Source organism: Indicator indicator, assembly GCF_027791375.1.
Source record: "Indicator indicator isolate 239-I01 chromosome W unlocalized genomic scaffold, UM_Iind_1.1 iindW_random_scaffold_91, whole genome shotgun sequence".
Classification (NCBI taxonomy): Eukaryota; Metazoa; Chordata; class Aves; order Piciformes; family Indicatoridae; genus Indicator; species Indicator indicator.
In genome coordinates, this window is record NW_026539071.1 from 100,851 (window position 1) to 125,395 (window position 24,545).

General features: G+C 44.7%; 1 protein-coding gene across 1 annotated transcript in view; it reads left to right on the forward strand.

The window, feature by feature from the left end:
* Positions 1–24,545, forward strand: part of LOC128979911 (chromodomain-helicase-DNA-binding protein 1-like) — a 130,389-nt gene that overhangs the window by 96,014 nt on the left and 9,830 nt on the right. The window contains 3 exon segments of the mRNA XM_054398306.1: positions 124–258; positions 4,256–4,507; positions 4,933–5,064. Of these exon segments, the coding sequence (XP_054254281.1) occupies positions 124–258; positions 4,256–4,507; positions 4,933–5,064 (519 nt within the window).

The following is a 24,545-nucleotide window of genomic DNA, read 5'->3' on the forward strand; positions in this document are numbered from 1 at the left end:
GTGGTCATTAGTGGCAATAATTAAAATGAATACTTTCTTTAACATAAAAAGCAGAAATTTTCTGCAGTTGTGGTGCAAAGACACTTTTCAGTTGACATAATAAAGGTACTAATTTGCGTTCAGGGCAATTCAAAAAGGAGGAAAACAACAACTAAGAAGAACAGAGCAACAAAAGCTGCAAAAACTAAAGAAGAAATAAAAAGTAACTACTCATTACCCCCCTCAGAAAAATCTGAAGAAGATGATGAGGATAATGAGGTAAACATCATTCATATCGTAAAGATGTCTATTCAGTTGTTTCTATAATTAATGCTTTCTATTTGATCTTCTCTTTGACTTAATAAAATTGAAGCACTTGAATGGCATCTTCCTTCTGTGCATCAATATAATCACATGGAAGATTATATCTATTTTAATTTTATAATAAGCCTGTAGCTCAGACATTTTGATTAATTTTCCAAATTATAATATCATAAAATAATGTTGTCACCCAATTACAAGTGACAGTGTTCTTTAATGACTTAATCATTGTATCTGCTAGAAATGTATTTTTAATATAAGATCTGAATATAAAACTCGTGTTTCTGACTAAACCATTATTACTACTGATAATGATTCTTCAGGCAGCAACTTTTGTTCAGGGTCAGAAAAAAAATCAATCTTGATTAGAAAGAACAGAATGAATAAGTGATGTTTTGAGGCATTGTAACAGGAAAGAGTTAATTGGAGTTTGATTAGAAGTACCCAGCTGCCTGGGGCTGCCTGGGAATATTTGGTGTTTGATCAGAAGCTCACAGCTGCATGATAAGAGTAACAAATAACATGTATCTGCAGGTTCCTCTGTTTATAAACTAAGCGGGGATAGGAATGTATTGAATGTCTTGACATCCTGAGCTAACTGCAAAAGTCCTTCAAACCCCTTGTAGAGGTCAAATGGACCTGGAGGAGGATGAAGATTAGGAAGGCTATTGATGGGCAGGGGGCACACGACCCCCTAAGCAGGCTGCGTGCATGAGTAGCAGGGTGAGAAGTTATATAATGCAACTGCAAAATATGGGAGGGGCTTTGGCTCCAGGACCCAGCCTCCTGTGATGTCTTGGCATGACATCATGGGACGTGGGACCTTAAAAAAAACTGAAGCTCGCTACTGGCGAGGTTCTGCCGTTTCTCCAATCCGACAAGACAAGATTTGGTTCTGTGGGGACACCCGCCTGCATGGGAAACAGACAGCTCTGCCATCTCGCGATCTTCAGTACTACCGTGTTACTTACTGAGTGTTTAGGGTAAGTTAGTTGCGCTTTGCTTGGGATTGGGCTCTGCTTTCACGTTTTGGGTAGCTTGCGGGGTTGAGCCTTGTTTTCAGTTTTCGTGCCTTACAGCGCTCCAGTGCAACCTCGTCTGCCTGAGAGTTGGAAATCTGATCCCTTATCCTGTGACTATGAATGTTTAATTTGTGGTCAGTAAAAAGTGATTGGAACAAAACTAACCAGAACAGAGGTCTTTTATCATCCCCATGCCCTGAAAAATCAGCTCAGCCTTGTGATACCTACTTCCTTACTTTTTTTAGCTCTTTTTACAGGGGCAGATTTCTTTAGGGATATGAAAGTTATCATAGAATCAGTCAGGGTTGGAAGGGACCACAAGGATCATCTAGTTCCAACCCCCCTGCCATGGGCAGGGACACCTCATACTAGATCAGGCAGGCCAGAGCCTCATCCAGCCTGGCCTTAAACACCTCCAGGGATGGGGCTTCAACCACCTCCCTGGACAACCCATTCCAGGCTCTCACCACTCTCATGGTGAAGAACTTCTTCCTCACGTCCAGCCTGAATCTCCCCACTTCCAGCTTTATTTCATTCCCCCTAGTCCTATCACTACCTGATAGCCTAAAAAGTCCCTCCCCAGCTTTCTTATACGCCCCTTCAGATACTGGAAAGACAGAATAAGGTCACCTCAGAGCCTTCTCTTCTCCAGAATGAACAGCCCTAACTCTTTCAGTCTGTCCTCATAGGAGAGGTGCTCCAGCCCTCTAATCGTCTTGGTGGCCCTTCTCTGGACACGTTCCAGCATGTCCATATCTTTCTTGTAATAGGGGCTCCATAACTGGACGCAGTACTCCAGGTGGGGTCTCACCAGAGCTGAGTAGAGGGGGAGAATCACCTCCCTTGACCTGCTGGCCACACTTATCTTGATGCAGCCCAGGATCTGATTGGCTTTCTGGGCTGCAAGTGCACATTGACAGCTCAGGTTGAGCTTCTCGTCCACTAGCACCCCCAAGTCCCTCTCCTCAGGGCTGCTTTCCAGCCAGTCACTGCCCAGCCTGTATTTGTGCTTTGGATTGCCTCGACCCAGCTGCAGGACCCTGCACTTTGTCTTGTTGAACCTCATGAGGTTGTCATGGGCCCACCTCTCCATCCTGTCAAGGTCCCTCTGGATGGCATCCCTTCCCTCCAGCGTGTCTGCTGCACCACACAGCTTGGTGTCATCAGCAAACTTGCTGAGGGTGCACTCAATGCCACTGTCCATGTCACCAGCAAAGATATTGAACAAGACTGGTCCCAGGACTGAACCTTGAGGGACTCTGCTTGTCACTGGCCTCCACTGGGACATGGAGCCATTGACAGCCACTCTTTGGGTGTGGCCATCAAGCCAGTTCTTTATCCATCTTGTGGTCCACCCATCAAACCCATGTGCCACCAGTTTGGAGACCAGGATGTGGTGTGGGACAGTGTCGAAGGCTTTGCTCAGGTCCAGGTAAATGACATCAGTTGCTCACCCCTCATCTATTAATGTCGTCACTTGTTCATAGAAGGCCACCAGGTTTGTCAGGCAGGATTTGCCCTTGGTAAACCCATGCTGACTGTTCCAAATCACCTCTTCACTATTCTTCTGTCTCAGCAGTGCCTCCAGGAGAATGTGCTCCATGATCTTACCAGGCACAGAGGTGAGACTGACTGGCCTGTAGTTCCCTGGCTCTTCCTTCTTCCCCTTTTTGAAAATGGGAGTAATGTTTCCCCATTTCCAGTCAGTGGGGACTTCCCCAGACTTCCAGGACTTTTGGAATATAATAGAGAGGGGTTTAGCCACCTCATCTGCCAGTTCTCTCAGTACCCGTGGGTGTATCCCATCGGGTCCCATGGACTTGAACACTTTCAGGTTCTTCAGGTGATCACGAACCTGATCTTCACTTATGATGGGCACTTCTTCCTCCCGATCCCTGCCATTAGCTTCCATGACTATTCCAGGAGTGTGGCTGGAGGCCCTTGCAGTGAAGACTGAGGTAAAGAAGTCATTGAGAACCTCAGCCTTTTCCAGGTCACTTGTGACCATTTCACCTGTTTCCTTTCTGAGGGGGCCCACACCTTCCCTAGTCTTCTTTTTACCATTAATATACCTGTAGAAATTCTTAGTGTTCCCTTTAACCTCCCTGTCTGGATTCAATTCAAACTCTGCTTTGGCTTTCCTAACCAGGTCTCTTGCTGCTCGGGCAGCTTCCTTATATACCCCCCATTCTAGCTGTCTTTTGTTCCGCTTCTTGTAGAGTTTCCTTTTAAGTGATAGCGTGTCCAGCAGCTCCTTGCTCATCCAGGCAGGCCTCCTAGCATTCTTCCCTGCTTTTCTCTTTGTTGGTATACATTGCTCCTGGACACAGAGGAGGTGGTCCTTGAATACTGACCAGCTGTCCTGGGCTCCTCTTCCCTCTAGGGCTTTGTCCTATGAGACTTTGGCTAGCAGATCCCTGAAGTGATCAAAGTCTGCACGCCTAAAGTCTAGGGTCGTAAGCTTAGAATACGTCCTTCTGGTTGCCCTGAGGATCTTAAATTCAACTGCTTCATGCTCCCTGCAGCCAAGGCTGTCCCTGAGCCTCACATTGGTTACCAGCCCTTCCCTGTTGATGAGAACAAGGTCCAGCATAGCACCTTTTCTTGTTGGTTCCTCTACCATTTGGAGGAGGAAGTTGTCATCTATGCAATCCAGGAACATCCTGGATTGCTGGTGCCTTGCTGTTAAATGGACTTAATCCCTCACTCCCTCATTACCCCTCCCTAGTTAGTACTTGTTTTGTGTCACATGAAGGAAATGAGCGATTAGTCCTCATTTTGTTTCGCAGCTGCCTCCAGGTCCATTTCTTAGGTGTTAAACTTAAGTCTAAAGAAGTCACACACAAATAGAAAGTACATTTTAATCTGATGGTTTCAAAACTTGCATTTTTCGGAACTCAATTTGATACAACAGATATACTTGTGTATTGCAGGATGAGATTGTTTCAGTGAAACAGCCACATAAAAAAATAAAAGCAGAAGAAAATGAGAAAAAGCCTGAGTCAGATTTTGGTATAAAGAAACAAACTGAAGAAAAAAGAGAGAGAAAAGAAAAAGAAAATAAGAGGGATCTGAAAAGGGAGAAAAAAGAAAAAGAGGATAAGAAAGAATTAAAAAATATCAAAGAAAACAGAGACAAATTAAAAGAATCTGCACAGAAAGAAAAAGAAGTAAAGGAAGAAAAGGTAAGTAGGCTTATTTTTCTTATACAGAACTAGAAAAAGCCACCAGGTTTTTGTGAACAATTTTGAGTTGAAAAGGTATTTTGGATCATTTACAATTGTCATTTCATTGAAGTCTTTTGCATCATTTGAAGTTTATTTTTACCACTTGTAAATATAATTGTGGACAGGCAAATGAAATGGGGAATTACCTCTTTAAAGATGCATAGCTTAGTGGGACTGAGTGCAAATGATGCAAGGAACTTATCCATTCTACTTCTCCATCCCTCAGATAGAGAAAATAAAAGGTACTGTCATTGAATGTCAGAATTTTTAAATTATTATTATTAGAGACAATGCAGTAATTACAGTGATTGCATAATTGCAGTATAATTCCAGATCAAAATTAAGATTTTGTTTTCAGATACATTTTCATATTTTGTTCTTAGGTAAATGAAATCAAATCTGAAAATATAGAAAAAAATAAAAAAGGTTCATTGTTGAATATTCCAGTTCATATTACTACAACTAGTGAACCAGTTCTTATATCTGAAGAACTGGATCAGAAGACATTCAGTGTGGTAAGTCCCTTGATGATGATTTAGTGTTTACACTTGATATTCTAAATGAACACAATTGCTGATATTCTTGATTCTGCAATTAGTCATTATAACACAGATATCTATTGCCAGTAAAATCCTAGATCAGTGAGGGGGTATCGACACTATACTGAAGTCAGGTTTGTTTTCAGGACAGCAGGTTTTTTCATTTTATTTATGCAGTATAATGAAGGGTATTTGTCTAGGTTTCTATGTGCTGAATAGTTTTAAAATACAGACTGTGAAGATCTGTCCTCAAGAAGAATTCATGGATACTGCTTCTTAAAGGACAGAAATGAATGTACTTTAATGCAGCTGCTGTAGTCTCTGGCTTGGCCTTATCAAATACCCCTTTGTAAGCTAACAAATTAAGTTTATAAGTGGCTGTAATGTGGTGGGTTGAAAATTCCCCCCCAACATTAACTTTGACAGACCAGCTCAGTTGGAAGCAAATGAAAGCTGTGTTTACAAGCAAAACTACAATCTACAATTAAATGCAATGAATATGTACAAAATACACAGTATCTACAATATTTACATATATTTACAATTAATGAACAGCACAATGACCCCCCTGGCCAAAGACCAGGGGAGCTGCAACAGCTTCTCCCTTCCCTGCCTCCTCCCCTATCCCCCTGTACACAAGGGACAAGAGACAGAAGCAGAGAAGTTAATACCAGTCAAAACAATGCAGCCAAGGTCAAGCAGAAGCAAGTTAGTATCTCCCAGAGCGAAGAAGCGAGAACAGAGATTGTTTTGGGAACAAAATCTTATGGTATATCTCTCTCCAATGGGATTGTTTAGAATTATCATTATTTTCCTTTTTGCACCCAATACTGATTTATTTACATGTTACTACTTTCTGTTCAAGATCTGTGAAAAATTTTAAAGGCATAGCCTAAATCTACCACAGTGACTCTTGAAGTATTACATACTTCCTGTATTAGAGGAAGGAAAAAATCCTGAAGTCTTTAGAAATGTCTTGACAGAGCAATCTCTGATACCAAAAGAATTTCAGTTAGATCACTACTTTTGACCAGAAGAGAATCAATATTGGAACAAAAAAGGTAGGTAAGCTCAGTCTATGTAAAGTTTTATAGGTCTATTGGGGTCTTTGGAAAGTCTTTAAGGAGCTACTTTGAGCAGCTACTTTTCTGCTGTGGAAGTTCTATCATTCAGGTCTCAACAGTTGTCTGTTTATAGATTTGGGGAGCAGAATGGAGCTCCCATTATTCAAGAGGAAATGGTGAGGGACCTGTTCTGCCACTTAGATACACACAAGTCTATGGGGCCAGATGGAATACACCCAAGGGTTCTGAAGGAGCTGGCAGGGGTGATATCCAAGCCCCTTTCTATCATCTATCAGCAGTTCTGGCTGACTGGGGAAGTTCCAACTGACTGGAGGCACCAACAATTTATAAAGCTGTAGGGAGGATCCAGGAAACTACAGACCTGTCAGTCTGCCTTTGGTGCCAGGGGAGGTCATAGAGCAGATCATCTTGAAGACCATCATGAGGCACATCAAGGAGAAGCAGGGGATCAGGCCCAGTCAGCATGGATTCATGAAGGGAAGGTCCTGCTTGACAAACTTGAGCTCCTTCTATGACAAAATGACCTGCATGGCTTATGAGGGAAAGGCTGTGGATGTTGTTTACTTGGACTTCAGTAAAGCCTTTGACACAGTTCTCCACAGTATCATCTTGGACAAACTGGCAGCCCATGGTCTGGACAGGCACTCTTTGCTGGGTCAAAAACTGTTTGGATGACTGGACACTGTTACGAATGAAAAGGGTGAGATGGGGAATTAATAAAAAAAATATATATTTATTAATTTAGCTCATCCACACAGCTAACTATATACAAAAGTTATGAAATATATATGCAGGTTCTATGTTCAGCTGAAGAATATCTTCAGAATATAGGAATGGTTACAAATAGTTTGAGAAAACAATATTTGGAAAAGATAAATCCAAAAGGAGTATGTTACCCCTACTAACAAAAGGCAGGTATTTCCTGGAGACTTAGGAATATTCCAATTTACTCACAATGCTGTTTGACGATTGTGGGAATTCCTCTAGTGTCTCTTTTAATCAGAAAATCATCCTGTAACTGTGGCTGCTTAATCCACATGCATCTTACCCATTTAAACACCTATTCTAATTGCTATTGTAAACGCTACTAGAAAGCATATTCCAAAAGCCGAAAAGGGCAGAAACTGATTACCATTGCCCAGGCTTTCCCTGGCATGGGGATCTGTGCCGGACATGTAGCTTGAGGGGAAGGGCCTGTGGTGGGTTGGAAATTCCCTCCCCACAATAACTTTGCCAGTGGAAGCAAATGAAAGCTGTATTTACAAGCAAAACTACAATCTACAATGAAATGCAATGAATACGTACAAATATACAGTATTTACAATATTTTACAGGTATTTACAATTAACAAACAGCACAAGGACCCCCCTGGTCAAAAAGACCAGGAGAACTGCAACAGCTTCTCTCTCCCTGCCTCCCCCTTACCCCCCTGTGAACAAGGGAAGAAAGAGAGAGAAGCAGAGATATTAGACTTAGCCAAAATAAAAGCGATGCAGCCAAAGTTGGTCAAGCAGAAGCCAGCAGAAGCACACAGTTAGTATCTCTCAGGCTGAAGCGAGGAGAGAAAAATTGTTTTGGGAACCAAATCTTATGGAAAATATTTCTCCAATGGAATTGTTTAGAATAATCATTATTTTCCTTTTTACACCCAATAGTGATTTATTTACATTTTTACTACTTTCTGCTCAAGATCTGTGAAAAAATTTAAAGACATAGTACCACAGGGCTCATATGCATCTATCGACCATAGCCTTGGGGAGGGGGAGGTGCCTTCCCCCTTGCTCCCTTTTCCCACGCTTCTCTGTTTCCCCCCATCCTGGCTCCACGGGTTGCAGTTTAGTAAGGTCTGTTTTGTGCTCCTTGTGGATTATCATTTTCCAGTACAGAACATATGAGTACCTTTACCACATAAAATACATACAGTAAAATCGCTATAGGATAAGACAAAGAACATTGCAATCACATACAACAAGGTGTGGCAGTCAGTAACTCTGCCTTCCCTGCATCCTCTGTCACCAGGGCTCCCACATCATTCAGCGGTGAGCCCACATTTCCCTATTCTTCCTTTTGCCACTCATGTATTTGAAGAAGCCCTTCTTGTCTTTCACATCCTTTGCCAGATTTATTTCCAAGAAGGCTTTGGCCTTCCTTGTTGCATCCTTACATACCCTGACAACGTTCCTATATTCCTCCCAAGTGACCAGTCCCTTTTTCCACATACTGTGAGCTTCTTTCTTCCACATGACTTTTTTCAGCAGCTCCTTGATCATCTATGCAGGTCTCCTTCCTCCTCTACTTGATTTATTTTCTCAAAGGAATGCACCTATCTTGAACTTGGAGAAAGTGATGCTTGAATATTAACCAGCTCTCTTGGGATACCCTACCTTCTAGAGACCTAGGCAATGGGATTCCTCCAAGCAGGTCTTTGAAGAAGACAAAGTTAGCCCTCCTGAAGTCCAGGGTTGCAATCCTACTTATTGCCCTGCTTCTTCCACACAGTCAAGGAATCCCCCAACTTTCACATCCCCAATCAGATCTTCTTTGTTTGTTAATACAAGGTCCAGCAGCATATCTCTCCTTGTTGGCTCCTCCACCACCTGCATCAGAAAGTTATTGTCAGTGCACTGCAAGAGCCTTCTGGATTGACTATGCCTAGCTGTGTGGCCTTTCCAACAAATATCAGGATGACTGAAATCAACCCATGATCACCAGGGAATGCGTTCTTGAGGCTACTTGCAGCTGTCTGTAGAAGGCCTTATTGACATCTTCTTCCTGGTTTGGTGGTCTGTAGTAGACATCCACAACAGTTCACCCATATTTGCATTCCCTTAATTCTTACCCATAAGCTTTCAACATCTTCCTCCCCTCCTGGGTAGAGTTCAGTACATTCCAGTTGGTCTTGCACATAAGGAGCAACTCCACGGCCACGCCTTGCTGTCCTGTCTTACCTAAAGAGTTCATAGCCATTCATGACACTGTTCTAGTCATGTGGGCTATCCCACCATGTCTGCAATTGCAATGCAATCATGGGCCTGAGACTGTACCCACATCTCTGAGTCTTCCTGTTTTATTCCCCATGCTGTGTGCGTTGCTGTACAGGCATTTCAGAGACTTAATTGAGCAGGAAGGCAACCCTGGAGGGGAGCAAGAGGAACCACCGTAGTCATACCCAGCCTTGAGGTGGTTGGCCTTCTGGCACTCATCTTGGAAGGTAGCTAAGGAGCATTTGTCACTGCTGTGATTGTTCTGGTTTATTCCCCAGTTGGATGCAGTGGCATGACCATGATCATATTGGACCCATCCCCCTGAGTCCTTGTAACAGTGTGAGAGCTGGAATCCCCCCCACACCAACAATGACCAGGCTAGCTCAGTCTGGAAGCAAATGAAAGCTGTATTTACAAGCAAATCTACAATCTATGATGAAATGCAATGAATATGTACAAATATACACTATTCACAACATTTACAAATATGTGCAATCGACAGAAAAGCACAACCAAGCCCTCTTTGCTTCCCCCAAGGGGCCTTCCCCCCAACCAGAAGGAATTCCCCCAGACCCCCCTGGCAGAAGGCAGAGAGTCAAGAAGCAGAGAGGCTGTTAGACTTAGCTTGTCAAGGTCAGTGTGTTATCTTCAGCCAGAAAAGAAGAAGCAGCCGGCAGACAGCAAACCGAGCCAGCAAGCCGAGTCCCCGACTGCCCAAACTCCCCGACCTTGTTTTGAGTAGAGATTCTTAAACATTTCTCTCTCTCCAATGGAAGTGTTTAGAATAATCATTATTTTGCTTTCTTGCACCCATTAGTGACTTATTTACATTATTTCGCTTTCTCTGTTTGAACTTTGTGAAGAAAAATTAAAAAATCTTAAAACCATCACAGTCCTTCAGTTTAAACCCATGGTGCATATCTTACTATTTAGGAGACTCTCATAACAACAGTTAATCTTATAAACCATGGAGAACACCTCTACCATCCAACTTCATTACCCTCTGCATTCAGTCAAGTCTTAAACAGCTATAACACGATTAGAGTTAACACAACCTAAATATACTAATTAGCAAAGATTCTAATTAAAGCCACCAAGTATGTTGTCTTGCTTATCTCTGAAAGACCCAAGATGCCTTTGACAAATGTGGATGCAGATGAGCTATGTCACATAGACACGATCAGCCACAATGTCATGCTAATATAACTACACTGATGGTGAAGCAGACTTAGCAGGACTAGTCTTTTGATGTATTATCATTGTAGATCCAAGATTCCCGCTCAGTAAAGCTGCAAGAATTAGGTAGAGGTTGTGGATGCTCCAACTTCTAGATTTTCACCATTGGAAGAAGATGATGTATAGCACACATGCACAACCTTACTAGGCAAGAGTAGCTAAAAACACTACTTCAGTAATTAAGCTCAAAAGCAGAGTTCAAAACCCTCCCAACCCCGTGAACATGAAGAGCCAAGGAAATGAAGAAGCATTAATTATCTGAGTGGCAGGTTTTGGTTCAGTTTTAAATCTGGGTAATTGGAAAAAAGTGCTCAACACATTGCAAGATGAGGAAAATTGGAACAACATATTGGCTCCAGCCACAAGATATCAGGGTAGACATGTTGTTACTACCCCCACTTCGCTGTCTTCCTGGGGCCGGACCAGCCAAACCGCCAAGGTGCCATGCTGAAATACAAACTCATGGACGCAAGTTCATGGAAAGCTGGCTGCTTGCTACAGCAAGCAAATGGCCCCGTCCTGTAGGCAAGCTCCTATTAGGAGATGTTCACATTACTTACTTCCCTTCCCACATCCTATTGACCTTCAGATTTGTCTGTTTATTAATCACACACTCTTGCAGATGGTTTCCCAGCCTGCTTTTCACACACTCCCATGGCAGGTGTTCTGCTATTGTCGCACTTTCCCACACACACATTCCTCTTATCTGAAGTTTGGCTCACATTCTTATCATCCGCCAACTCTTGATTCCCACGTAGACATTTATCTTCCCTAATTATGTTGTGTATTAAAATTTAGTACTTGAGTTTAATGTTTTTATGGCTAAAACAGAAAAGTATTCTGTAGAAAACCAACAGCAGAAAACAAGAGCCCACATATCCTTTTAATTTGTCAGACAGAAGTTACCTATGTATAATCAGTATTCATTTTAATAATTCTATTAATAGAAAACCATTCAAATCTAAAATACGTATTGGCTGCATAGCACATTTGACACTATTGTCCATTTTAAAATAAATATATTTCCAATAAATTTTGAACAGATTTGAATTCAGAATTCTTAAGATATTGAACATTGCTTCTTTAAAAAACAATGGACTGGAAAAAAACTTTCCAGATCACAGTTTAACTGAATATTTTGCACCATTTCATTACAACAAATCACAATATTGATAGTTTAATAGAAAAAAACAAAATCAAAACATGTATCTAAAGCATCCAATAAAAAAGAGGCACTAAACAGAATCAAAATGTTCCATTTTTGCATTCTGAACAGTGGTGGAGAGTTGGGCGGGGAGAAATTAAATGAAATCCAACAAGAGCAAGTGTAGAGTCTTGCATCTGGTAAAGAACAACCCCATGGACCAGTATAGGTTGGAGACTGACCTGTTGGAGAGCAGTGAAGGGGAAAAGGACCTGGGGGGTCCTGGTGGATAGAAGGATGCCCATGAGCCAGCAATGTGCCCTTGCGGCCAAGAAGGCCAATGGCATCCTCGGGTGTATTAGAAGGGCTGTGGCTAGTAGGTTGAGAGAGGTTCTCCTCCCCCCTCTACTCTGCCCTAGTGAGGCCACATCTGGAATATTGTGTCCAGTTCTGGCCCTTCAGTTGAAGAAGGACCTTGGAACTGCTTGAAAGACTCCAGGTCAGAGTCAAAAAGATGATTAAGAGAGTGGAACATCTTCCTTATGAGGACAGGCTGAGGGACCTGGGGCTCTTCAGCTTGGAGAAGAGGAGACTAAGGGGTGACCTCATTCATGTTTATAAATATGTAAAGGGTGAGTGCCAAGAGGATGGAGTCAGGCTCTTCTCGGCGATGCCCGATGACAGGACAAGGGGCAATGGGTGCAAGCTGGAGGTTCCATGTGAACATAAGGAAATACTTTTTCACTGTGAGGGTGACAAAACACTGGAATGGGCTGCCCAGAGAGGTTGTGGAGTCTCCTTCTCCGGAAACATTAAAAACCCGCCTGGATGCATTCCAATGTGACCTACTCTGGGTGATCCTGCCCTGGCAGAGGGGGTGGACTCGATGATCTTTCGAGGTCCCTTCCAACCCCTAACATGTAGCGAATGAAGGTACAAACCCTGGTGCTGCTGCACAACAGAATTGCAGAATTCCAGAATTCCTTTATTGCTTGAAATAGCTGGATTATAGAGTATTTTCTATCTTGCACATTAACCCACTTAACCAATAGAATTCAGACCTGCACACAAGCTAAAAAAGTCCCCTATAAAAGCACTAAAAATAGTTCCCTGTAAAAGTACTGAAAACGGTTCCTTATCAATGAAGTCCATCACCTCCGTAGGTGCAGTAATGTTTTCATTTTGTTCTTCATAAACAAGTTCGAAGCATGTACTTTTTCAGTTAGGAAAGGCTTACAATCTCATGCCTTCTGAATTAATCTTAGAAGGTTTTGTTGTTTGCAGAACAGCAGCTGCCACCCTAACATTCTGTGATTTCATAAATATATTTTATTAAAAAGTGTTAGTATACTGACTTTGCTTCATACTTGTGGAAAGAAGGCATGAGTTGGTGGGGAAAGTGTAGTGGTTTGAAACACATAATATTTCGCACTATCAGAATCATGAATTTATGATTATGGCATTTACATCTGTGCGGCATTATGGCCCTGGAAAGAAGGGCCTCTCTCTCTGGCTATTCTGGTCCTTGAGCGGGCGGATGCATCTTTGCCTGTATTGGGATTTGGACAAGTATTCATTTCCCTTTTCCTTCTAGTTTCTATATATACTGATGTAATCTGATATCTTTGTAGCAGAGGAGTAAAATATTCTGTGTAAATCAACTGAAAACTCTCCCTCATGATTTTGCTTTCTTACACCCATTAGTGACTTATTTACACTCTTTCACTTTCTCTGCTTGAACTTTGCAAAGAAAAATTAAGACGACAATTTCAAACCATCACACAGAGGATGAGGGACTAGCCCAAGCCCGGCAGTCCATCTGCTACAGCTATAAGCAGCTGACCAAGCAGCCACACGCCCTGCGTGACCCCGCTGTTCGCAGGAGATAAACGGAGCCCTACTGCCACTCTGCAGCCCTGTGCCGTCAGGGTAATGCAACCCGGGATTTCCTGAGAGAGAGACAGACATCCTCTCCTTTGAGTTCAAGCCAAGGACTGCATTGTAATCTTAAACGGGAAGCAGTCACCGAGATTAGCATAGACAGCTCAGTTTGAGCCAAGCAGGGGGAGTCGCCACTTCTGTCAGTCCTGAAGTTTCTGGGATCAAAGACAGCTGACCCTGCCCACCGGGAACCGTCACCTCGACTGTCAAGGCCAATCCCGAAGGACCCGGCCCTGCCACGCAGGACCACTTCCCATCGCTGGCCCTGCCAGACCCGGCTGCCGCAGTTGCGCCGTGGGACCACCTGCCAAGGAAAGTCACTGATCAGCGAAAAGTTGCCCCTCCCACGGAGGTGGGAGGAGAAAGAAAGTCGCCTCTCCCATGGAGGCGGGAGGAGAAGAAAAGTCACTGTCCGGAGGAAAGCCCCTCCGCGGCCTGCCAGCGACTCAGCCACAGCTTCAGCCCTGGGAGCCTTCCCCCACCCAGCCCTGGGCCAGCCCCAGGCAGACAGACAGCGAGCAGCCAGCACAACCTAGCAACTTGCTTCACTACAAACAAAGACACAGTGTCTATTTTCACGTGTGCAACACTCAGTAACATTAAGTTCAAAGCACCTGCGCCTAGCCACGTGATATTCCAGCTTGAATTGCTTTGATAACATTGTAAATCTCTGTATATACATAAAGCTGCCAAGCGTTTTGTTGAGTCGCCATCTGGTGGACAAGGAGCAGAACTGCACCCTTCGTTCCCTTGATTAGAAATTAATTCTGTAAATATTCTAATTGGGTTGAATTGCATATACTAAACCAGCTATGGATATGTTTTCACAACTGTGCATTAGAATCGATATATAAACTGTGTCCAGTTCTGGGCTCCTCAATTTAAGAAGGATATTGAGACACTTGAACATGCCCAGAGAAGGGCAACGAGGCTGGTGAGAGGTCTTGACCACAAGCCCTGTGAGGAGAGGCTGAGGGAGCTGGGGTTGTTTAGCCTGGAGAAGAGGAGGCTCGGGGTGACCATATTTCTCTCTACAACTACCTGAAAGGAGGTTGTAGACAGGTGGGGGTTGGTCTCTTCTCCCAGGCAACCAGCACCAGAACAAGAGGACACAGTCTCAAGCTGCACCAGGGGAAGTTTAGGCTCGAGGTGAGGAGAAAGTTCTTCGCAGAAAGAGTGATCTGCCATTGGAATGTGCTGCCCAGGGAGGTGGTGGAGTCACCATCCCTGGAGGTGTTCAAAAAAGGATTGGATGTGGCACTTGAAGCCATGGTTTAGTTAGTCATGAGGTGCTGGGTGATAGGTTGGACTTGATGATCTCTGAGGTCTTTTCCAAACTTGTTGATTCTATGATTCTATGAAAGTTAATTACACGTGCCACATGTTTATCTGGACCCCAGGAAATGTCCAGGTTTGCACATTCACAGGTGCTTAACCCATTGTCTGGAGATTAATCAAACCCAGTAGCCAGGTATCTATTAAGTCAAGTATTGCCTTTATTTTATGACTTCCGATGCGCAGGGCGTAACACCTAGTCCAATATGGATACCAAAAGGGTTCTCCACATGCTTTATATACAGTGTCAGGAATACATATTCATTAAATTTCCAGGAAATTGTTTACATATGCATGAAATAATTTTAATAGATAAAGTCCTTTCACTTCTTGGTCTTCACTGCCACGTCCTGCCCATCCAACAACATTGCAGTTCTTATTTTTCGTCTCTTGCTGATCTTCTGCCAGTTCCACAGAAGGCTCAGGTGTGAGAATCTATCCTGTTTTCAAGGCTCCATTTTATCTCTCTTTTGAAGTTTTGGTGGTTACTCCCTGCAGCTGTAGTTGTATCTCCCTTCGCTCTAACAAGCTCAAGGGTTTACTGTTATTTATGTCTAGAAGCTTAATCTCTTAATTACTGGGAAAATTTCTAACAGTAAAAAAAATTATTAAGTCTTCCTTCACTCTCTTGGCACCCACAAGTGCATCCCATCAGAGCCCATGGATTTGTGCATGTTCAGTTTACCTAAATGGTCTCTAATCCAGCACAAGTATTGAAATAGGAAAGCGTGGAGACCCAGCCATCCATATTGTGATGGGAACCTGTTGTAGTTTTAAGAGAGGACAGAAAATAATATTTTACCCCCCCCAAAGGAAGCAAAATAAAAACAGTCTCACATGGGATTGGAAAGAGTTGGAAGTAAAATGTAAGTGCTATTCACAAGTATGTACAGAAATGACAAAATACTCAAATTCACATTCAGCCTCAGCCCAGTCCTTCAACCTGGGCTTACAACAATTTCTTTAAGCCAAAAAACCTTTTCAAAAGCTCCCCCACTTAGGCCCTGTGTCGGTGTGAGCTGAAATTCCCCCCCCACCAACAATAACCAGGCTAGCTCAGTCTGGAAGCAAATGAAAAGCTGTATTTACAAGCAGAGTCTAAAATCTACAATGAAATGCAATGAATATGTACAAATATGCAAAATACACAACATTCACAAATATATACAATCAACAGAAAAAGCACAACCGATCTCCCTTTGCTTCCCCCCAAGGGGACCCTCCCAAAGGGGCCTCCCTCTCCCAGGAGCTTCCCCCCCAGACCCCCCTGGACAGAGAAGCAGAGTTAGTTAAGCAGAAAGTTGTTAACTTAGCTGCCAAGGTCAGTGTGTTATCTTCAGCCAGAAGAGAAGAAGAAACAGCAGCCAGACAGCCCAGCAACTGCCCCCACTGCCGAACGCAGAATGTGCCGAATGCCTACTTTGTTTTGGGTAATAGTTCTTAAACATTTCTATCTATCCAATGGAAGTGTTTAGAACAATCGTTATTTTGCTTTCTTACACCCAATAGTGACTTATTTACATTCTTTCACTTTCTCTGTACTGAACTTTGCAAGGAAAAATTAAAAAGACAGTTTCAAACCATCACAGGCCCAAAACCCCAGGCCCCAATCCTCCCCACACCTCTCTACCCCCACATGCCTCTGGGCCCGAATGGCGCAGAAGAAATTAGTTTTTCCTCAGCACACCATGGCCAAAATCCCTCCCCCAAAACACCAAACGAGATAAGGTCCAGCCAGGAGGAGAGAGAGAGAGGAAAAGGGGCAGAAGAAGCAGAAATGTTTGGGTTTATAGAGATGCAAGGCTGAACTATCAGAAACTGGATTTTTCTGTCTGGCCCTTTTACCTTGTTTCGCTTTATAGCAAAGCCGGCCTTCAACAGAGTGTCAATTATCTTGTTACGTTTCTCGAAAACTTTTGTGCTGTATGGCCTCAGACAATGATGTCATCGACGTACTGCAAATGCTCTGGAGCTTCACCTTTCTCCAACGCAGTCTGGATCACTCCATGAAAGATTGTTGGTCTGTGTTTCTACTCCTGGGGCAATCAGTTCCAAGTGTACTGGACACCCCTCCAGGTGAAAGCAAACTGAGTATCACACAGGATCACAGGATGTTAGGGGTTGGAAGGGACCTCAGGAGATCATCGAGTCTAACCCTCCTGCCAGAGCAGGACCATAGAATCTATTGCAGGTCACACAGGAATGCATCCAGATGGGTCTTGAAAGTCTCCAGAGAAGGAGACACCACAACCTCTCTGGGGAGCCTGTTCCAGGGTTCTGTGAACCTCACAGTGAAGAAGTTTCTCCTCATGTTGAGGTGGAACCTCCTGTGCTGTAGTTTATATCCATTACCCCTTGTTCTATCACAGGGTGCAACTGACAAAATCCTGTCCCCTCCCTCTTGACATCCAGCCCTCAGATGTTTATAAACATTTATTAAATCCCCTCTCACTCTTCTCTACTCCCCACTATAAAGCCCCAGGTCTCTCAGCCTCACCTCATAGGGCAGTGCTCCAGTCCCTTAATTATCCTCATAGCCCTCCGTTGGACTCTCTTGAGTAGATCCCTGTCCCTCTTGAACTGGGGAGCCCAAATTTGGATGCAATATTCCAGGTGAGATCTCACCAGGGCAGAGTAGAGGGGGAGGAGAACCTCCCTCGATCTGGCTTGCATTCCTCTGCTATGGGAATAGAGAAGAAAGCATTCACAATGTCTGTTGTAGCATACCACATGGCATTTTTGGATTCCAGTTCATACTGAAGTTCTAGCATGTCTGATACAGCCGCACTGATTGGAGGAGTCACTTCATTCAAGCCACAAATGTCCACTGTAAGTCTCCATTCTCCATTCAGCTTTCACACTGGCCATATTGGACTGTTGAAGGGTGAGTGAGTCTTTTTGATGACACCTTGACTTTCTAGCTGACGGATCAACGTATGCATGGGAACCACAGAGTCACGGTTGATTCTGTATTGCCTGTGATGTACAGTTTGAGAGGCAACTGGCAGTTTCACATCCTCTCTTTCATGCTGTCCCACAAGTGCAGGATCGTCTGAGAGCTTGGGCCTAATAGACAGATGCGTTTTACCTTCAGTCTCCTCAGCTGCTATTCCAAAAGCTGACTTGTAACCCTTTGGGTCTTTGAAATACCTCTCTCACAAAAAGTCAATTCCCAGGACACAAGGTGCATCAGGACCAGTTACAATAGTATGTTTCTCCCAATCCTTCCCAGTCAGGCTTATTTCAGCCTGCAACATAGTCAACTCTTGGGACCCACCAGTAACACCAGCTATGGTTATAGATTCCACCCCTACATAATTCGAGGGGATCAAGCTACACTGAGCTCCAGTATCTGAGAGCTCTGTGCTTTTGCACTTCCCTTGTGCCAGGCCATTGTACAAATACATACCAACAGACTCTGTTGTCTCCGTTTTCCCCCTGTGATGAAGAAGTTATTAATGATGATATATGAAATTTGAATTATGAAAATTAATTTTTATTAATGATTAAAAATTATTAATAACCAATTAATCACTATTTTATGTACAGATTCTAGTGCACGATTTTGAGATATATCCCATAACTGGTTTTGTATATACAATTTGAACCCAATTAGAATATTTACAGAGTTAATTTTTAATTAAAGAATGAAGGGTGCAATTCTGCTGCTTGTCCACGAGATGGCGACTCAACAAGATGCTTGTGGCTGCTTAGCTACATACAAAGAAGTTACAACGTGTCAGAGGCTTAAGCTAGGGATGTTATACGAGCTAGGCGCGGGCTTTAAACTGAATGTTAGTGGGTGCTGCACACATGAAAGATACACTGTGTCTTGTGTTTGTAGTGAGGCAAGTTGCTAGGCTACAGTGAGCTGGCTGCTGCCTGGCTTGTGCCGGGGCTTGCTCCTGGTCTGGTCCGTTCGGGGGGGGGGGGGGGGGGGGGGAGGGGTGGCTCCTGGGGCTGAGGCCGCGGCTGAGGCCGCTGGCGGGCCCATGGGGGAGCCTCCCTCCGGACAGTGGCCGTGGCTTTTCTTCTTCCTCCTGTGGAGGGGGGGGGGTGTGTGTGAAAAAAAATGGTGAAAAACCTCTTCCTAACATCCAGTCTGAATTTACCCATTTCTATTGTTTTTTCCATTTCCCCTAGTCCTATCATTACCTGACACCCTAAAAAGTCCCTCACCAGCTCTCTGGAAGGCCACAATAAGGTCTCCTTGGAGCCTTCTCTTCTCCAGACTGAATAGCCTGAACTTTCAGTCTGTCCTCATAGGAGAGGTGCTCCAGCCCTCTGATCATCCTCATAGCCCCTCTCTGGACACGTTCCAGCACGTCCATATCTTTCTCGTAATAGGGGTTCCAGTACTGGACACAGTACTCCAGGTGGGGTCTGTTACAGATAAAGGAATGTAGGTGGGAAATAGAAAAAAATATAATCTATTTTATTAATTTAGGAATCCTGCCACCTGCGTAACTTACATACAAATTTATAAATTATTATTTACAGGTTCGTTGCTCGGTTGCACAATATCCCCAGATTACAGGAATGGGTACAGATGATTGAAGATCAGTATTTGAAAAATGATATAGCCTAAGAGCAGTATGTTGCCCCTAACCAACGAAGAAGGTATTCCCCAGATACTCAGGCAGGTGCCGAATATACTCACAACCCTGGATCCAGTTGTGTGGAGTCCTCCTAGTGTCTCTGTTTCTCAAGGAATCCTTCTTGACTGCAGAGCGTAGTCCACACGTGTGGGAGGAGAAAATCCCAGGAAGAGCCTTCAGTGCTCTCTAGCAAAACCATTTTATATCAGCTCATGGGCCAAATGTCCTGTGTCGCAAATGCCACAGATCATGTTCCACATGCCCAAAAAAGGGCAAGAAACTGACCAGCATCAGGTTCTCTACTGTGCTGGCCCGGGGCTCTGCCCTGACATGTGACTTGGGGAAAGGGGCCCAGGTGTCAGCTAACACGGCCTTGAAAGGGGGGGGAGGTGCTTTCTTCCTTACCCCTCTTCCCACACTTTCTGATCTTCACCCCCTTCCCTGACTCCATGGCAGGGGGGAAGGAATTTGGATGCATTGCCACAGGTCTCACCAGAGCATAGTAGAGGGGGAGAATCACCTCCCTCGACCTGCTGGCTATACTTCTCTTGATGCAGCCCAGGATGTGATTGGCTTTCCATGCTGCAAGTGCACACTGCTCTGGGGAGTGGGGGAGTTTAGCCCTTGCACTAAACCATTACATTCCTTTGGCGCCCAACATGGGGCACAAAGTCACTGTCTTAATTAAGATAGTTGGACTTTGTTAGGAGAGTGCTGAATTGAAGTACACAAAGAATATGTTTCCCTTCATGGTAAGGCGTTCACTTTCCTGGCTCGATACTTCTTCTGGTGGCATTATTGTTATGAATACAAAGGGATGAGGTGGGGAATTAATAAAAATATAAATTATTTATTGATTTAGCTCTGCCACTCACATAACTATATACAAAAGTTTTGGAATATTATACAGGTTCTTATGTTCAGTTGAGATTTTCTTCAGAATAGAGGAGTTACAAATAGTTTGAGAAAACTGTGGTGAAGGCACCATATGCCCAGAATTATGCCCCCAAATACCAGCAAACTTGTCCCAACATGTTTTGGGCAAGTCCCCCCTTCCACCCTCCTTTTAGGAGAGGGGGACAAAGGCCCAGGCACCAACCTGTCTCTTAAGGGGTAAACAACTACATGCACCCACCACATGGCATGCTCATGCTCTTTCCATCTAAGGGCATAATTCTAGCTTCACCCTTTCTATAGGGTAAAGCAGGTTGTTGACAAGTGTGCCCATTGGCCAGATCCAGCCTTGAGAAATCTATAAGTACTACTCCACTTGTTGACCCATTTCCTCTCTCCTTTTGCTTTCTCTCGCTTTGCTTGAGCTACATAAGCTCACAGTGCCTAAGTCTTCTCACTCCCACATGCAAGCATAGTAGAGGCCTCTGCAATATGGAAAGAAGTGAGCTACCCGAGCTGCTCGAGGAACCAGCAAAGGAGATCCCTTTGCTGAAGCTATGAAAGCCAGCGTTGTAAGCCCAGTCACGTCTTTGAGAGGACTGGAACCCTGAGGGTAAGCTTTAGCCCAGAGGGGGAAGGACTAGCCCAAGCCAGGCAGTCCAGCTGACCAGCAGCAACACGCCTTGTGCGACCCCCGCTGTTTGCAGGAGATAAGCGGAGCTACCATTACCACTCCACAGCCCTGTGCCATCAGGGTAAAGTAACCTGGGATTTCCCGAAAGAGAGACAGAGACATCCTCTCCTTTGAGATCAAGCCAAGGACTGCATTGTCACCTTAATGGGAAGCAGTCGCTGAGAGATTCAGCATTGTCAGTTCCACTTCGAGCCAAGCAAGGGGGAATCGCCGCATAACCGTGCCCCTTCCCCAAAGCCCGTCTCCGGGATCGGAGACGGCCGACCCCACCTACCAGGAACCGTCACCCTGCCACGCAGGACCGCTCCCCCAGACCGGCCCTGCTGGGCAGACTCTGTTCAGGGAGCCGCACCAATCCTGCCAGCCCCCGGCCGCCGCAGTTGCGCCGTGGGACCACCCTGCCAAGGGAAACCGCCAACCGGAGGAAAGCCTCGCTCCTCCCACGGCTTTGGGAGGCGAAAGAAAGTCACTGCCTGGAATGGGCCAGCCCCGGGCAGACAGTAAGCCCGAGAGTAACCCAGCAACTTGCCTCGCTACAAAGACACAGTGTATCTTTTCATGTGTGCAACACCTAGTAACATTCAATTCAAAGCACCCGTGCCTAGCCGTGTGATATTCCAGCTTGACTTGCCTCTTGATAACATTGTAAGCTTCTCTGTATATAGTTACAGCCACCAAGTGTCCTGTCGAGTCTCCATCTAGTGGACAAGCGGTGGAACTGTACCTTTCATTCCCTTAATTAGAAACAAATTCTGTAAATATTCTAATTGGTGTCTAATTGTATATACTAAACCAGTTACGGAATACATTTTCACAATATATAAAGGTGATTAATTGGTTATTAATAATTTTAAAAATTAATAACAATATACTTTTCATAATTCATGTTTCATAAATTCATAAATTAATAACCATCATCCTCCACCTTAATCCCAACAAAAACAGTATTTGGAAAAGATAAATCCAAAAGCAGTATGTTACCCCTACTAACAAGAGGCAGGTATTTCCTGGAGACTTAGGAATATTCCTATTTACTCACAATGCTGTTTGCCGATTGTGGGAATTCCTCTGGTGTGTCTTTTTTATCAGAAAATCCTCCTGGAACTGTGGCTGCTTAATCCACACGTGTGGGGAGGGCAAAACCTAGGAAAGAGAGAGGTACCTTCCCCCTTGCTCCCTTTTCCCACACTTCTCTGTTTTCCCCCCATCCTGGCTCCGTGGGGGGAGTCGGGGGTTTGGATGTACTGCCACAGACCCAACAGTGGCGGTAAATGGAGTTAAAATCCTGTTGGTATTTGGTCACAGGTAGCATTCCCCAGGGCTCAGTACTGGGCTCAGTTCTATTTAACATCTACATCAATGACCTCAACGAGGGGATTGAGTACACCTTCAGTAAATTTGCAGATGACACCAATCTGGGTGGGAGTGTTGATCTGCTGGAGATGAGGAAGGTTCTGCAAAGGGATATGGACAGGCTGGATCGATGGGCTGAGGCCAACTGTATGATGTTCAACAAGGCCAAATGCAGAGTCCTGCACTTCAGCGACAAAAACCCCATGCAATACTCCATGCTTGTGGCAGAGTAGCTGGAAAGTAGCTTGGCAGAGAGGGACCTAAGGGTGTTGGTTGACAGCCATTGAACATGAGCCAGCAGTGTGCTCAGGCAGCCAAGGCCAACAGCATCCTGTCCTGGATCAGCAATAGTATGTCCAGCAGGAGTAGGGAAGTGATTGTGCCCAGGTACTTGGCACTGGTGAGGCCACACCTTGAGTACTGTATTCAGCGTTGGGCCCCTCACTACAGGAAGGACATTGAGGTGCTGAAGCATGTCCAGGGAAGGGCAACAAGGCTGGTGAGGGGTCTGGTGAGCAGCTGAAGGTTGTTTAGTCTGAAGAGGAGGCTGAGGGGAGACCTCCTTGCTCTCTACAACTATCTGAAAGGAGGTTGGAGTGAGGTGGGTTTTGGTCTTGTTTCTCAAATAACTAGCAACAGGACGAGAGGAAATGGCCTCAAGTTGCACCAGGGGAGGTTTACATTGGATATTAGGAAAGATTTCTTCACCATAAGTGTCATCAGGCACTGGAACAGGCTGCCCAGGCAAGTGGTGGAGTCACCATCCCTGGAGGTGTTTAAAACATGTTTGGATGAGGACCTTAGGGATATGGTCGAACAGATGTGTACAGGGAGATGTTAGATTATGGTTGGACTCGATCTTAAGGTCTTTTCCAACCCAACAATGCTATGATTCTATGTTACTGCCATTCAGGTTTAATGGATCTACTGTGGTGCTGACTGGGAGAGGCAAATTATCTAGTTGTAATCTGATATCTTTGCAGCAGAGGAGTAAAATATTCTGTGTAAATCAACTGAAAACTCTCCCTCTGCCTTTTTTTCCCCTCCCTTTCTTATCTCCTGGTAAGGAGAGAGGAGAGAGGCGAGTGGGGGTGGGGGAGTAGGGGAGTTTAGCCCTTGCACTAAACCATTACATTCCTTTGGTGCCCAACACGGGGCATGAAGTCGCTGTCTTAATTAAGACAGTTGGACTTTTTCAGGAGAATGCCAAGTTGAAGTACACAAAGAATATCATAGAATTGTTAGGGTTGGAAGGGACCTCAAGGATCATCTAGTTCCAACTCCCCCCTGCCTTGGGCAGGGACACTTCACACTAGATCAGGTTGCCCAGAGCCACATCCAGCCTGGCCTTAAAAACCTCCAGGGATGGGGCTTCTACCACCTCCCTGGGCAACCTGTTCCAGTGTCTCACCATCCTCATGGTGAAAAACTTCCTAACATCCAATCTGAATCTACCCATTTCTTTTTTTTTTCCATTCCCCCTAGTCCTATCACTACCTGACACCCTAAAAAGTCCCTCCCCATCTTTCTTGTAGGCCCCCTTAAGATACCGGAAGGCAACAATAAGGTCTCCTCAGAGCCTTCTCTTCTCCAGACTGAATAGCCCCAACTTTCAGTCTCTCTCAGTCTGTCTCCATAGGAGAGGTGCTCCAGCTCTCCGATAATCCTTGTGGCCCTTCTCTGGACACATTCCAGCACATCCATATCTTTCCTGTAATAGGGGCTCCAGAACTGTACACAGTACACCAGGTGGGGTCTCACCAGAGCGGAGTAGAGGGGGAAAATCACCTCCTTTGGCCTGCTGGCTGTGCTTCTCTTGATGCAGCCCAGGATGTGATTGGCTTTCCAGGCTGCAAATGCACACTGGTAGCTCATGTTGAGCTTCTCATCCACCAGCACCCCCAAGTACTTTTCTTCAGGGCTGCTCTCAAGCCAGTCCCTGCCCAGCCTATATTGGTGCCTAGGATTGCCCCGACCCAGATGGAGGACCTTGCATTTGGTCTTGTTGAACCTCCTGAGGTTGTCATGGGCCCACCTCTCCATCCTGTCAGGGTCCCTCTGGATGGCATCCCTTCCCTCCAGTGTGTCTGCTGCACCACACAGTTTGGTGTTATCAGCAAACTTGCTGAGGGTGCACTCAATGCCACTGTCTGTTGTAGGATGTTGCAGACCCCCGAGCATCTGGCCAGACTT